The sequence below is a fragment of the Ceratosolen solmsi genome, unplaced genomic scaffold (assembly GCF_000503995.2).
Source record: "Ceratosolen solmsi marchali unplaced genomic scaffold, CerSol_1.0 scaffold27, whole genome shotgun sequence".
NCBI classification, from domain to species: Eukaryota; Metazoa; Arthropoda; class Insecta; order Hymenoptera; family Agaonidae; genus Ceratosolen; species Ceratosolen solmsi.
In genome coordinates this window covers 5,226,194-5,243,648 of record NW_011948426.1, presented here as the reverse complement: position 1 = coordinate 5,243,648, position 17,455 = coordinate 5,226,194, and the positions used below count along the sequence as shown (strand labels likewise).

General features: G+C 25.9%; 1 protein-coding gene across 2 annotated transcripts in view; it reads left to right on the top strand.

Annotated features, from left to right (window-relative positions):
• The window catches only part of Gprk2 (G protein-coupled receptor kinase 2), a 30,530-nt gene extending 21,084 nt beyond the window's left edge, over window positions 1-9,446 (top strand). For both annotated transcript variants that reach the window (XM_011500866.1, XM_011500865.1), the window contains exons 3-8: window positions 3,212-3,569; window positions 4,457-4,819; window positions 5,248-5,791; window positions 6,666-6,803; window positions 7,528-7,656; window positions 8,418-9,446. In XM_011500866.1, the coding sequence (XP_011499168.1) occupies window positions 3,212-3,569; window positions 4,457-4,819; window positions 5,248-5,791; window positions 6,666-6,803; window positions 7,528-7,656; window positions 8,418-8,513 (1,628 nt within the window). In that variant the 3' untranslated portion in view covers window positions 8,514-9,446. The remainder of the gene's footprint in view (window positions 1-3,211; window positions 3,570-4,456; window positions 4,820-5,247; window positions 5,792-6,665; window positions 6,804-7,527; window positions 7,657-8,417) is intronic.
• Window positions 9,447-17,455: the final 8,009 nt, after the last annotated feature.

Genomic DNA, 17,455 nt, shown 5'->3' with positions numbered 1-17,455 from the left:
ATAATTCGTTTTTAATTATTTCCGTTAATTATTATTTCTGATTGCTATATCAATATCGATAACTTTTGAATAATTAAATTAGTTGCGATATTATATAAAAAATTTATTTATTTTTTTTTTTTTTTATTTTTAAAGATTATTTAAATCTGTTGAGTTAAAAATCATGAATTTTCCTTATTAATCGTAATTATAAACTTCCTGCTCGGTCTACTATAAAGTCTTGGTTGCAAATGAATCTTACTTATACAGTGAATTTTTACTAATTTGCATTGTGAAATAGTTCTATATATATATATATATATATATATATATATATATATAATCATATATGGATATATAACGATAAGAAGAATATTATATATTATGGAATCCATATCACTATTTAGACAAATTAAAAGATTATAATTATTGTAGCATATTTAGTTTAATACATACAATACAAAAATAGTTTAATAATTTACTTTTCCGATAAGCCGAAAATTTTCGATAAAATTTTAACTTTCAGTTTGGTGCAGATACAGCCTTTCCCCTATACTTGAAGTGTACATAAAATATAGTTTAAAATAAATGTCCTTGCAATCCTGTAAAATAAATGTGAATTTAGTTTATAAACTGATTATAATATTATCGTAATTAAGGTATGATAATGTAAACAGTATCATAATACAAAATAGATAATAGATAGATAGATAATAGATTTATAATTTCAAAAAATGTAATATATTTGATATATTTGATATATAGATTTATCCAAAAATCATTGCTTTTATAAACGAGAGTGAATATCCTTAGTACTGAGCTGTTCATTTGCTCTTTTGTTGATTCATTCATGATATGTGGCCGCTTCAAAGCTTTAGATTTTTATTAATAGTAGACTTTGATCATTTGAATGCGAATACTCTTTGAAATGTTATTATATCGATAGTGTAAGAGTTTCCGCAATATTGAAAGTTGAAAGTCTTAAAATTTAAAGAAATCTTTTCTTTGAAAATAAATTTAAGAAACTTTTAGAATATATTTCGAAACAAAGAAAGTATTGATTTATGTTTCTCTTTTGATAGTTTGCATCTACTTCCGGCAATATCCAACAATTACGGAGTAAGCTGGCCGCGTTACCGCTCAATGATAATACGCTACGTTAGTAAACATTTCTATAAAAATCCGGTCATTTATTAATGGCTACTGTAAGTGCTTCAATTGTCTAAAAAATTCTGTCTTCAAAAATATATCTGTGAAAAAAAATGTTGCCCACATTAAAAGAGTTGACACTACGCCCTCATTCATTTATTCAGTAAATTGAATGAATAATCATAACACGATTGGGTCTGTATTGCATGCTCAACACAAGAGAATAAGTACGTAAATAGATGTACTGTATACGCGTTTGCATATCGGCGTGTGTGCGAAAGAGAATGCGCTAGTCGACGATCTCAAATATTGACGAAATATTATTTGTATATATGCAAATGTGAGACAGCTTCAACCTTATAAAACAATATAAAACAGTGATATAAAACAATAATTATTATGTTTTGTTAATATGTACATTAAACGTTATCAGAAAATAAAACAATTAGATGCAAATATTATTCGTTTATATGCGAATTATATAAAAAATTTATACAATGAAAAAATTTCGCGTTATTACAAATAATTGCATAATGTGCAATTGTATGATGAGACAAAAAATGAAAATCTTGAAATATCCGAATTAATGAATTCTCAAAATTAACACATCAATTGTTCATTTATCGAATACAAGATCATTTTTCCAATTATTAACGTTTTCCATTAGCTTTTGAAAGAGAAAAACAATGATTATTGTAAAGATAATATAATAAAGATAATACAACTGGTTGTAATAATAATATTACAAACAATGTATATTTTATGAATATTTCAAATTACAATTAGTATTTTGTAATGAAAATTTGAAATATCTAATAGAATATGAAAGTAAAATCAAGATATTTTAAATATATTTAATTAAAATACAATAAATTTACCGACGCGCACTGTAATAATTGTTTATTAGTACCTCGATTGGTATAAAACTCATGAAAAATACTTGGCATTAATCGATTCATTTTCAAAGCCCCTACACGCTAAAGCCCTTAAGATTTTTCCAAATTTGTAGTTGTTACTGCTAATTGTTTTTAATACTTTTAATCCATTTGATTGTTTTAAATGCATTAAAAGTCTGTTTTATCTAGTATTCTATAAATAACATTGAAAATAAACATCTCAAAATATTATAATTAAATTGCTTCACTAGATGATTATATATTAAACATATACGTCAACAATTCCACGTCTAATTGCACAAAATCTTTCACTTAGCAGTGAACAAGAAATACTGAACAATAAAACGGATCTCTTTTAGTTCCATAAGGTATTATGAAGTCATCGGAATCGAGAGTTTTATTGCCCTATTTTGGTGGAAGCGCAATATATTATGGCAACTCGGTTGACAATTCTAAACCGAGGAAATTCTTAAATGATTTTATTACGATTTCGAATAATGAACGATTTTATCCAGGCACTTTGGCAATGCTGTCATTTTCCAAGAAATTGCATGTAATATTATTCATTTGACCTTATAAAGCAGAATAACGTACAATACGTCAGATTAATTAAATTAGTAATATAAATTAGATAGTCACTAGTTTTGTAATTAAATGATATAAATATCTTTTAATTTAATTATCAGTTTGTATATTTGAAGCTCGTTCGATATTGTAACAAATTAAATTTCACGATAATAAACATAATACTAATAATACTACTACTACTACTACTACTACTACTACTACTACTACTACTACTACTACTACTACTACTACTACTACTACTACTACTACTACTACTACTACTACTACTACTACTACTACTACTACTACTACTACTACTACTACTACTACTACTACTACTACTACTAATACTAATACTACTAATAATAATAATAATAATAATAATAATAATAATAATTAATAATTAATAATTAATAATAATATTTTAATAAAATTTATTCTATTTGTACACATAAAAAAATAAAATATGGGGGAATGCAAATATAGAAAATACAAAATTGTATTCTGCAGTACCTTACCTTATTTATTTCAACTTACGTACGTACATATTATAAACTTCATGTAGTCTTATGTAGATGAAAAGTTATAATATCTGTAAAATTTGTACGTGTTCGTCGTAGATATTCGATACAGCTATGTGGTTGACCAGCAACCTATCGGCCGACTGCTTTTTCGGCAGTATTGCCAAGACAAGAAGCCAGCTTATCACCGTTACAATCTCTTTTTGGACGCGATCGAAAAATACGAGGTGGAAATGGATGAAAATAGGACAGAGATGGCGAAGATATTGTTTGAACAACACTTGAAGCGCGAAGGCTCCGAGGTTGTCGACATACTCAATGATTCGCTTATCGCTCAATGCGAGGAAAGACTTGGCAGTGCTGGCAAGGAGATCTTCGGTGAAATTGCTCAAACAGTTAAGAATTTTCTTGCTGGCGAGCCTTTCGTCGCTTTTCTCACAACCTTTTATTTTTACAGGTAAGCTCGTCGATTATTCTTGCGATATTAACTCTCGGCTTTAATAGTCAACCGTATACAATGAAACGATTCACATTAAATCTTTAAGCCCTGCTAATATTTAATTGTTTTTATGATTATAAAAATATCTTTTATCTTCCTCTTTTTAATTTTGAAACCATTCAATTCGTTACTTCTCAAGCCGGAAAATAATGTTCCCGAAACGTACTAACAAAAGAATTATTTTAGGGAAAAATTTATTGTATATAAAACCAATGTATTACCTATGCAAAGTCTATTTAATGCCAAGCTAATATCATTATATTCAAAATAATAATTAAAAGTTGAACGAGTCATTATCAAAAGATAATTTCAATGTGTCAGCATATCAAACTTTATCATAAATTTCATTCAATAATAATTTTCGCTCAATAACTGTAATAATTGTAATTAATGCAATAGCGCACATCGACGAATTTTTGAAGTACTCCATTCTAGAATTTCCACAAAAGCAAAATACAGTTTTAAAAATACGTTCAATGGTAAAATCTACTGTGCATATTTATTTAATTACCTGAATTTCATTAAAAATTACATTTAATTGACAATATATGTATATGCATAAGAATGTTGAACATTCTAAATATCATTATGATTACTAATGTTCCAAAAGAATAAGTTATTTAATGATGTTAAGTAGCTTTTATTTGATTTTACTTTTCATGAAAATATTGACACCACTAATCGCTATTCTCCTGTTAATATATCATTACTCTTGAATTGAAATATGCACGTGGCAAGCATACTATCTAAGTATGATTCAAATGACAGATTTTAATTTCCTTCTTACAATTATATGTAATATTGTCGCGAAAGTGGTACAGCACGCATTTTCGATCGAAATTCAGGTATCTGCAATGGAAGTGGTTGGAAGCGCAGCCCGTAACGTATAAAACCTTTCGCATGTACCGAGTATTGGGAAAGGGTGGCTTCGGCGAAGTGTGCGCTTGTCAAGTACGCGCAACCGGCAAAATGTACGCTTGTAAAAAGCTCGAAAAGAAGCGAATCAAAAAACGTAAAGGCGAGGCTATGGTACTCATCGAAAAGAACATCCTTCAGAAGATCAATTCCAAGTTCGTTGTCTCATTGGCTTATGCCTATGAAACTAAGGACGCACTCTGTCTCGTCCTTACCATCATGAATGGCGGTGATCTCAAATTCCACATTTATAATATGGGTGGGGAGCCAGGATTCGACATCAACAGGGCCAGGTTAGTGGATTACGTAGACTTACGTAGACTAAAAAAGCTTTCAACGCAACGTTAGTTATGAATACCTTAAAAACAATATAAATATATAAGAAAAATTCAAACCCCTAGATTTTTGTAAAAAAATTTTAAAAGTATATTAAGCAATAAGCAATTTTGTGTAAAGTAATGTAATAAAGTATGAATTTCATTACGAACATTATAAGGTGAAATAAAATCAAAATGAATTTAAAAAATATATATTCGAAAAATGACAATGATTAAAATTTTAATAGAGAGTCAATAATCTATTGTCGAGGGCAAATCTATATATTCCTACGTTACTTTCAAATGTCAGATATTCTAAATGTTACAAAACATTTGCTTAATCATAAGGATATTGTATAGACTTAGAGAAACTACCGATCGTTTAGCATGGACCTGTCTCGTAGGTTTTACGCAGCGGAGGTTGTTTGCGGATTGGAGCATCTGCATTTACAAGGCATCGTCTACCGAGACTGCAAACCCGAAAATATTCTCCTTGATGACCACGGCCATGTGCGGATCTCCGATCTCGGACTCGCGGTTGAAATTACCGAAGGGGATATGGTGCGCGGACGAGTCGGCACCGTTGGCTACATGGCGCCCGAAGTCATTGATAACGAGAAATATACTTTCTCACCCGATTGGTTTAGTTTCGGCTGTCTGCTTTATGAAATGATCGAGGGCCAGGCGCCTTTTCGTGCTCGCAAGGAGAAAGTGAAGCGAGACGAGGTCGACAGGAGGGTCAAGGAAGATCAGGAAAAATACTCACACAAATTCACAGAGGAGGCCAAGAGCTTGTGTCAGATGCTGTTAAAGAAGAGCCCTAAAAGCAGACTTGGCTGTAAATGTGGCAGGCATGGCGCTAAGGAGATTAAACTTCATACCTTTTTCCAATGTCTCAATTGGAAAAGAGTCGAGGCGGGTATGTGGGAGCCACCATTCATCCCTGATGTAAGTACTTTGAATATAAGCGACTTTTCTCCTCAATTTCATTTGCTTTCATGCAAAATACAAAATAGTATTTCGAATTGTTAATAAGGAGCTTGGATTTCTACGATACTTCATTATGTAAATAGGTCTATATAATATATTTAAAGAATTTTCAAATACTAATAATATATATTTTTTAATAATATAATAAACGTAACAAAATCTAAAAAAAAATAAAAGTCACTGCACGTATGAATTTGTTAAGAAATTATAAAGTAATTGCAATTAATAGTATAATCAAAAATACTAATTTTTTATATTATAACAATATTTAGTATTAACAATATTAAATATATTTCAGATTTTATTTAAATTCTTATTTATTTAAAAAAAAATTATTTATGTAATGTAAAATTAATTTGCATGAAACGATATTTAAAATAAATAATATAAAAAATATATTCAAATGGTTTCTTGATCAGTAAAGGAAATAAAGTTACATTAAATGCAGAAAATAGTTATAATCAAGAATTAATTTTGAGAAGAAATTCAATATTTCCCATATTTGTAAATGAGAATAATATTTTAATTCTTTACGTTTAGTGATTTTATATTTTTTTTTTTTTCTAAATTCATTAGAAATTTTAATTTTATTGTTAATAATATTTTTTTTCTTTTAGTAGACTACGTTTTATAGACACATTTTCAACATAATATAAAAGTAACTTATCGAGTATCAACATCATTTACATTGATTTTCATATAAAAATACAAGAATCTTTTATTATCTTTAGCGTTGTATTAAACTATAAATAACAAAATCAATGAAAATTATAAAATAACCAGGTCTTAATTAATCTCTTTCTTCTTCTTTTTCTTTTTTTCATTTGCATAGCCACATGCAGTGTATGCCAAGGACGTCTTGGATATTGAGCAATTTTCTACTGTGAAGGGCGTTAATTTAGACGCAACGGATGATACATTTTACAGTAAATTTAATACAGGAAGCGTGTCGATTCCTTGGCAAAACGAAGTGAGTATAATGATACGTAAGAAGTCAAAGTATACAAATGAATCTTTTTTTCTTTTCTTTTTTTTTTTTTTTTAAATAGTGGTATTTGAAATAGTTGGATACAAATTTACGAAAACGTACTACTATACGACCTTTCGTATTATGATGAAGTCTTTTTAAAAGCTTTCTCACGTTGTAACAAAGATAAACTTCTCCACTTTTTATAAAAAGCAATTAAAAAGTGATTATGAAAATTAAAAATAGAATCTTTTGTCTTGTTAGCTTCTTTTTACCTTAAGTAAATTTCAAACAAGATAAAGAAATAAAACTAGCTTATTTTGATGTGTTTTATACGTTTTAATTTAAAATGGCAAACATTGAAATTGGAAAATATCTAAATATACCATAACTTTGCAAATTTTGTGAAATTACAAAAGTAAGTATTTTGTATTATGTTGTATTTGTGTACGAGGAAACTTTTTGCATTTGTATAATATTAATGTTAAATTGATGTTATTGCTATAGATTTTTAACTATCTATATTTAGTTATTTTAGTAATTTAATACTCTAAATTTAACTACATAACTCTTATGTTTTATAAATTTTATGTATCTTTGGGTAACTAAATTTTTATGAATATATCAAATACGAATCGTAATTTGTATTAATCTTATACTATTATAACTTATTAACGAATGCATTGTTTATATTAATTAACCGTATTTATTATTTGTATTATTTTAGATGATTGAAACAGAATGCTTTAAAGAGCTCAATGTACTTGGTCCAAACAATACACCAACCGCGGATCTGCTAATAAATCATCTACCGCAAAATAATGAAAATAGAGGCTGCTTTCCCTTCCGTAGAAAGGTATAACTTTGCAGTATTCAAAAATATTTACTATACTGTACTTATGGAAATGTTTTATAAGCTATTTTATAGCTATATTTTAATAAACGTTCATTCACCTTGTTATTTCATCTTTTGATATTTGAAAAAATATATGTTATATTGTTTCTCTGTAAATGCCGAAATTTACTTCAATTTAATAAAAAATTAATGTATTTTTGATTAGTTAATATTTTGATTTAATAATTTTCAATTATTTATTCAACGTTTGCATGTTTATTTAATATATTATCAGAAAAAAAATTTTCTCAACAATTTTTTAAAAAGAATAATTATATAATAACAATTTTAGACTAAATTTCATAACGTATATACATATAATTATATAACTCGGAACGAAATTTTCAGATATAAAAAAATTTATAAATTTATACATTTAGAGATAAAAAATTATTTCACAGTAGGGCAAGAGTCAATGTTTTGTACAAACAGTTATGACCTGATATTAATTATATTCGATTTGTTTGTCAATGTCTACTGCAGAATTTCGATACGACATAAATTCATTATTTTATTATCAAATTAGTACTTTCATAATGAATATCGTACTTTTAAATTTACCATTTAGTTTGGTTAAATTCATGCAGTAAATTGAATGAATTAAATTTATATATGATACTTTTATCAGCGAATATATCGTAATTAAGCGTAATATACTTAATATCAATTATTTTTCGAATTAAATTTATTGTTATTATCCAGAATTTCTTACCTTTTCATAGAAAAAGCAGAGCGCACGAACTCGAGAAGTTCCGCTATCAGAGTGCCATTTGTTACAATTATCGCAAAGCCAAAGTTCGGAGATGCCAGCTAGCTGATCCAAGATGAATTTCGTGAACGGCAACGTAACGACGACTGACTCGGCGCCAGATACAGCGGTACGACACCATTTCTACAGTAGTCGCTGCTATTTACGCAGCTTCTCCTGGAATAAGACCTCGGTGAAGGTTAACAAGCAAGTGGACGATGAGTGCAATGGCGCACATTGTATCGCTTAAAGCACAACTAACCTCGAGAGAAGTCAAAACTAGTATCGCAGTTAGCTCAATCAAACTTTTTACATTCAAATAGCATTTATTTAATTTATATAAGTATGTATTCCAATGAGCCTAAATTAGTTTGTTTCAAATATAATAATATTTATTCAGCCAAAAATATTTATTTATTTTGAAAACGCTTTTCTAGAATGTAATAGATATTAATTAGAATCAAATATCTATTTAGGAGTATTGGGATAAATATTTATTTTAATTAAATAACATTTCTTTCAATAGCATCGAAATAACAAGAAAGAAAGAAAGAAAGAAAGAAAGAAAGAAAGAAAGAATCGGAATAATTTCACGATATGACTGTTGACGCACATGCTCAATTTTTTATTCAGCTTTTATTTGTTTACTAAAGAAAAATCAAAGGTTTGAACACAAGATAGCCATACTAGAAATAAATAATCGTTAAAGCAGAAGGTTTTTATTAATAAGCCACTGTCTAATCTATTGTCCATCTAAAGCTTGGAAAACGAAATTTTGTTGACATCTAGATTGTAAAAAAATGTATCTATCTTCGTTTCCATATACTTTGATAAAATTAAGACTACGAATCGTTGAATTTCTCGACTTTAGGAAGAATAGTTGCATCAAATAGCGGAAAGTTTACAAATCATAAGGAACAAAATGTTCGTTATTTGTACTCTAAAAATTATAGAAGTTTTCATATAATCACAATTAACTTTAAAATATTTAAAAATCATTAATTCTGCGATTTGATGTGATATTGTAATGAATTTAGGTTAATAAAATTATGAACAAATTGTCGCGAGTAGGAAAATTTGCTTTAGTAAAAAAAAAAATTTTTTTTAATAACTTTCGACGTATTTATGACAAAATAAAGAAAATACAATGTTTGAAAAAAGGAATATCTTTCTTTTTCATTATTGAAGGTGACTATGGAAGTCAATATCGCGCTTTTTCATAACAAAGGCTTCTATTGTCGCTGCTCCTTTTAATTATTGTTACTCAGCATTTTTTATTTACGCGTATGTGATATGTAGACCGTGCATGTATACAGTTATGAAATTATTAAGTGCAATATTAGTAAATATTTATACTTTAAGATTAGAACAAATGCCATGAGATTATTTTATTTAAGTATTTTTACTGTTATTTTACAATTGACGATATCGATATTACTGGCAAAACATAATAATTATATTAAAATAATAATTGTATTAAAATTTACAATAATAAATTATCTGAGATTTTTTCGCGTTCGTCGATTTAAAAAATGCAATGATTAGCCAGTAATGTATTCTTAACGAGTTAGGTATAACAAAACCTTAATACTTATGAGCACCAGTAGAAGCACGTAAAAACAAAAACAAAAAAAAAATAATAATAATACACCTTAATTCGAATCTATAGCTCCATGATCAGTATATATAAAATTTTAAATGGATTAGGTGCTTATCTCATATGGTATTTGATCCCCTAGCTTTACCTCACCTAATCTTTCAATCAAGCAGCTTTCGATTGACAAAGTTGAAATAATTGGTATACAAGACGCCTCTTCTTCCAATGTCTGAAGGATTGCAGAATTTTTAAATAAATTAGTATAAATATTTTACTTATCAATGTTGTGTTTGAAATTATATAAATAACATATTGAATTTCATTTCTGAGTGTAATTATGATATAAAATCTATTTAATATTTCCTAGGTATTTAAAATATAAAAAATTATTTTAAAATATTATTATTTTATTAAGATTGATGATATTTTATTTTTATATTTGGCTACGTTTTATCCGCACAACAATACGTCTTCAGGATTCTAACGGGCATTTGCGTTTATTAAAAAATAGTTTCGTGTTCCAAAAAAAAAAAAAAAATGAAAGACTTATATATTAAAAAATACTGGGATTTCCAAATATTAGTATTTCGCATAAGTGTATGGTATTAATAGTACTAGCGTCGTCAATTTCAATTCCATCAACCTCGATCCAATTAAAGACAAGGTATTAGTACCAGAGAATGGTCTTCCTTTCATCGTATCATTTGTATTTAAAAATTCTAATATTTCAGAATCTCATTGCTATTAATTAAGCCAAGTGTAAGAAACTTGACTGAATATCGAAGTAGCCAGGGACTTCGATATGTAATTACGCCTGCAAATCTATCAATTTTTAATCTCTCGAAATTGAGTATGTATGGAAACATATTTATGAGCATATTATTTTATAAACTTAATAGTATCGACTAATGGATACCATACACATACCATACATAATCGTGTGATTTATTCTCTTAGGAAAATCTCGATACGTGCACCTGCACTTAACCGAGACAAATATTGAATACAGAAAGTCTACGTGACATACATTAATTCACCAGTTGGTGTTCACCGGTTATTCTCAATACAAAGGAGAACTTTTATCTTTTAATTATCATGCAATATTACAGTTCTGAATTAAATATAAAATTATCAAATTCTACCTCGTACATTTTAATGTTAAAATCTTTTTTTTATTTTTTTAATAAATTTTATTGATTTGAAGAAAATGGTGTAAGATGACAAAATTATTATTGGGAAAGCAAATTTTCTTATTTCGATGTTTGGTACAAGTGAAATAAACAAAAGCTACAACACATGTTTGCATATGGCTTGTATTATATTCTCAATGTAAATACATTACATATATATATATATATATATATATATATATATATATATATATATATATGCTACAAAATATAAAAGTAATAACATTTATAGCAGTTTAATAAACAAAAATAATTGACAGTATAAAAGCAATGAAGCGAAGGGACGAATGAATTACACGAGTGACATTAAAATAACTTTATTATTTTTTTCTTTGAAGTATGTTGATATAGTATCTTCTATATTTGTACATTTTGTACATACGTAATATTTTAATTCTATTCATATAATCGTACAATATGCTAATATCGTTCTTTCTTATTAAAATGATTAAAAAAAAAAAATTGATCACAAAAAATAATCGTGCTACTACAAACAATTATGTTTAATATCATTGTTTCTTAATGAACATTTAATTAAAAATTATCGTGTAGAAAAACATTTTTAAAGTATCTAGTTAATGTAATTTCTTTATGATAATCGATGGTAACTAATAAAGTCAATGCAGTAAGAATAATATATAAAATATATATTCAAATGTTATTCGTAACTTTTTCTTAAATACATTTTCTATTTTTTAAAGATTTTATACAAATAAGCAAAGATGTGTTCTCTCATACCCAAATAAATCTATCTTCCATAAAATATATATTTTTCAATTATTTTTTACATTAAATATAAAATAATTCTTAGAAATTCAGATTGACAGCTCAATCTACATCAATTATTAGTTGATAAAATCTGTAATACCGCCTTAAAATTAAAGCCCTTAAAATGAAATTCATTTAGAATATCGGATTGGTCATATACTTACGTCCTGTAACGAAAAGCTTTAAATAAATGTACAAAACATTTCATTATTTCTAATACCATTTCATTATTATCTTAATAAATATTACAGATGAAATTGATGGTTTAAAATCTCAAAATATGTGTGGCGCATTACACTAAAGCATTTGTGTGAGTACACGCGCTTCCTTTAATTGAACAACCTCTAATCAGCTAATAATCTAACAATCAGCTAATAATAATGGAGATGCGACAATCTTAGAAAGTGAACATTTCCAGTACCTCTTATAATGATGTAGTCATTGTATGAAAAAAGAAGCGTGTTATCATAATAAAGAGATAAGAGAGAGAGAGAGAGAGAGAGAGAGAGAGAGAGAGAGAGAAATAAAGTGAGAATGCGTAAGTATAAAAGAAAAAGAGGAAAATAAAATAAAAATGATCTTTGCATACAAAGTCTGTTCTTCCAACAAAAACTACGCTATGCACGTGTGTTACAGAGAGCGAGAGAGGGGGAGGGGGTGGAGAATGAGCGAAACGGAATGAGTGAATAAGTAAGAATGAATAGCAAGCAGAAGCTCCTCCGATAAGGTGGAACTCATCGAATCTCATTTAAATAATTTGCGCAAATAGACATTCGTTTTCAGCATAAATTAATACGTGCATAATATGCAATTGTATAAACTAAAAAATACTATCTAACTTTATAAATATCCCTTTACCCTTTTTTATTAAGATATGTTGCGTTTCTCTTTATAAGTATAAAAGTCTGACTACGTGTTGCAATATTTTTGCACCTATAAATCCGTCGCATAAAATAAAAAATGCTCGCTATTTAAACTGTTTAAAAATGATTCCATTATTGTATTTTTTTAATAACTCTAATGAAGTATAAATGTATAAGCTCTTATTCATAAATAAATTATCGAGAAAATATTTACTCAGATTAACTTGTAGCAAATAAAGTTTTATCTATTCGTTTAATATTAAACATGAATTAATTTAATTATTGATATTCTATAAATAAATATTTATTTAGACGAAGTGTAACTTAAATAATCTTATTCTATCTATATAATCTTTTTCTATCATCGGTGTACATATTTTTTTAGTATACGTTAAAAAAAATTTTAATTGAAAAAACGGCATGCTTAAGTATTTTGTTATAAACAACATTCCCGAATTTTTTATAAAGTAAACATTCGTAAAAAATAATTTTATTAATTATTAAATAAAAATAACCATTCCCTAAAAATTTTAATAATTTTAAAAACTTCATCAAAATATTATTTAACATAAAGCCATAATTGCAATGAAATAATATTATAATTTATTACTTTGATTTTATTAAACATTATAAAAATACTGACAATATTTTTGTTATTTATTAGTATGTTTTAAATTCAATGAATTACATATAATATATCTTCTGAAGTATTTAGAAGTGTTTGATTCTAAAAGAATTAATTTTTCTAATTCACTTAAATATTTGTACTCGCACTAAATATTCCTTCAAATGTACAAACAAGCAAGAATGCATTTCTTAAATTTTTCAAAATTATTACTTTGGATAAATTAAAATTTTAATAACAGAATAAACTACTTGTAACTTAAAATATAAAATTAATTAATTAATATAAGGAGTACTGGTAGAGAATACGAGAATACGACGATTCTATTCCTGATGCACCAAAACACGTTTTTGCATTATTTTGAATTGTATACATTACTATAAATATCAGGAATGGTAGACCATAAGCAGAAATAAATATACTCGTGTATTTTCATTGCAACCAACTATTGTTCATTCTACGAAATAAGAAATCCAACGACCAAACAATTTCATAGTCAATTGAAACAAGCTGGCGAATGCCGCCGCTCTAACATGTGTGTAGGCAAGTAGAACTATTATACATGTGAGTACGTCAATGTAATATTAATATACTCACAGTTAACTAAAATTTACGAAAATAATGATTTTAAGGAATATCTTAATCTAAACCTCAATTATTATTATTTCAATATAACGATTGAAATAAATATGTTTTAATGTTATTACAGTACATTAAATATTTTAAAAGATGTATATAGTTTGTAAATATGAATCGTGCAGTATGTTGTATATATTTGGAACCCGGTAATATTAACGAATATTATTTTATATTGCTTAATAATTCGTTTATAATAAAATTTTTCAAAATTCACGATTAACATACGATCTAATTGTAAAATAATGATTTATAGAATATATAATAAATATTGAAATGGTAGATTAGTATAAACGTCTTGTGCATAAAATTGTCGATATATCAGATTTAATTTTAGAAAAATAATAACATAATATAAATAATACTGTGCCAAATAAGTGTACAAAATATATTTATATAATTAAAATTAGCAAAAGGTTCTGGATTATAAAGAGGAAGATAAGAAGTATAAATTTTTCGTTGCTGTTCAGGTGAGTTTGATTACTAATAAAAGCCATCATAGGACGCAATCGTTTCAAAACAAAAACAAAAAAAAAAAAAAACAACAACAAACAAACCTGATTTTACTTTGGTTTATAAAAATTTTAAAATACTTTGAAATCCTATTAGCACAGCTACAACCTCATTTAGACAACCGAAAATTGTAATCTGAATGAATTTTATAAACATTTTTTATGTAAACACATATGTACTTCAAGAATATTGAAAAATATATAATATAAAAATTTATATGATTCCGCGATGTTATCATTTCATACTACATTATTTAATAATCGATTGAATTATATCACAAATTTATCGTTAATACGTGTATGAGTTGTCTTATAAAATTTATTGTATTATTGTATACTGCTTTTAAAAAGTTTAATTTTTGACAATGTCCCAGTGAATCATAATATGTATTTAGATATTTTCGATTCCAATTATTACATAAAAATATTTACATAAAAATACAGTAGTACAAAATTATACTAATAATATTTAAAAGAATAAATATTCAAGTGTAGAATGATGTTAAAGCTATAACTGCAAACATTATGATGTACCAAATGTCGTATTTTGTTAAATAAACTACTTCAAACACATTTTGTATAAAATATTTAAGCTTGTTAAATTTAATTAAATCAATTGGATCAAATATTAATTAAATTGATATATTGATAAATTATAAATTACATATACACACATACACACACACATATATATATATATATTTATTTATTTATTTATTTATTGAATGTAATAAAAAATACTTATTGCTTTTGAACTGTCTTTATTGAATTCATTTAAATTAACAATAAAATAATATTCTTATATTTAGGAAAAGCGGAAATTGGAATTCTATGACAGGAGAAAAATAATTCATATTGTGTAAAGTTTTTATGTATACATATTGTTACTGTTCATTTATTTATTCATATTTATTCATACTAAGCTACTGTAGACTCATAAAATAAAATAGAAAAGCTCGAGTTTTCATTCGAAAGTCAACTTCTCTTGTAATATTTAATTTTATTGCGCACGTACATGTATACATTCCAATGTTTCAGCAACCATTAAAATATATAAATGCACAGATTTTTCACAATTTTAGATTATCTATCATTATCAAGATACTTTATTTAAGGTAATTACATGTATAGAAAACTATTTTACAAAACTAGTAATTATTTTGAACTTCTCGAAATAAATAATTTTAATCAAATCACATAAAGTCTAAATTTGTTATAATTTGTTAATACCATCAGTCATGTAAAACGTGTAAAAATACTATGACTGAAAGTTTTATTTTTAATCAAAATGTAATTTAACTTCTTTCAAAATCATGATATTGTATGACATTTTAATTAGGCTTAATCATCTAAGCTACATTGCTTTTAAAATTAACAGCTTTTCTAATTAACATGAGAAAATACTACTATATAAATTTTGTCTTCTGTTAATTTTTGCAATGAAATAGATTATAGGTACTCTTACAGATATGTACTTTTACATATTTTTATAAGATTATAAATTGAATTATGCAAAATTACGTAAAATGTAATTAACATTCCCGTAATGGTATCTAGTATATACAAACATAATTAATTACACATATGTACGTAAGACTGGTGCTTAAATAATAATTTAAAAGACTATGTATATTATATCAAAAAAATATAATTAGTCATTTTTATTTTATTATAATTAGTTAAAATTATTTTATAATCATTATTTAAAATTATAATAGAATATTTACAAATATGAAGAATTATAAAATTCAGATATAAATAGATTACGTAATAAATTATTAACGGAGCTTATATCATTAGCACTTTTATTTTGCATATATCAATAAGATAATTTATTAGTGTACATTTGTAATTGATTATCCAAGTATACCTAAAATCTATTTTCATGAAATTAATTATAAAAATTGCTTATAATGTATTCATAAATATAAAAGATACTAAGAATATATTTCGGGTATAGCGATATAAATAAATTTATACTTTATTCGTAAGACTAACTTGATATAATATTGGTCGATTAAAAACTTAATCTCAATTATTTTCATTATTATAATGGAAAAGATTTTTCTTTCACGGAAATTCTGATATAGTTACTTAATCAGTCAAAATGTTATTGTCTTTGAGTTACTGAAATGTCTTATTTCATGTATAAAATATAGACTATAAATAAAATTTTTATTTCATTTTTATTTTTGACTGGAAATCAAAAATAAATTTTACTCTACATGCCATTTGTAACAATGTTTGCTTATTATTGCTTTCAACAATTCTTCGTAACTATAAGGAATGTTTTTTATAATGCAGTCTATTGATTCTTCGTGTAAAATTCAAAAGTATTTGTTTATAAATTATAATTTCAATATTAGGTCATTTAATTTAATATTGCTACCTGGCTATAAATAACAATTTTCTAATTTTTAAAAGATAATTTGTACATACGTAGAGCATTTCATTTTATATAATCAAAATTTTTTTTTAGATATGTCTTAAAAATTAATGATTTAGTATATATTTTCTTTATGATATTTCTTATTCTTATACAATTTATACACTAAATTTCATTAGCAGAGAAATTATGTAGATTTAATATATTAATTAACACATTTAATAACTCAATTCCTTATTTTTCCAAATCGAACAACATAACATTGACATTTAGTTTTGTTTCAAATGAAAGGTTAAATTAATTTTTTAATGGCAAAGACTGTTGATGCAATTTTCTATTAAAAAAAAAAATTTTAATATGTGTAATTAATAAGAATAAAATAATTCTGCAACTTTTCTACAATTTTTGTACGCACAATAATTCATAAATTCATCT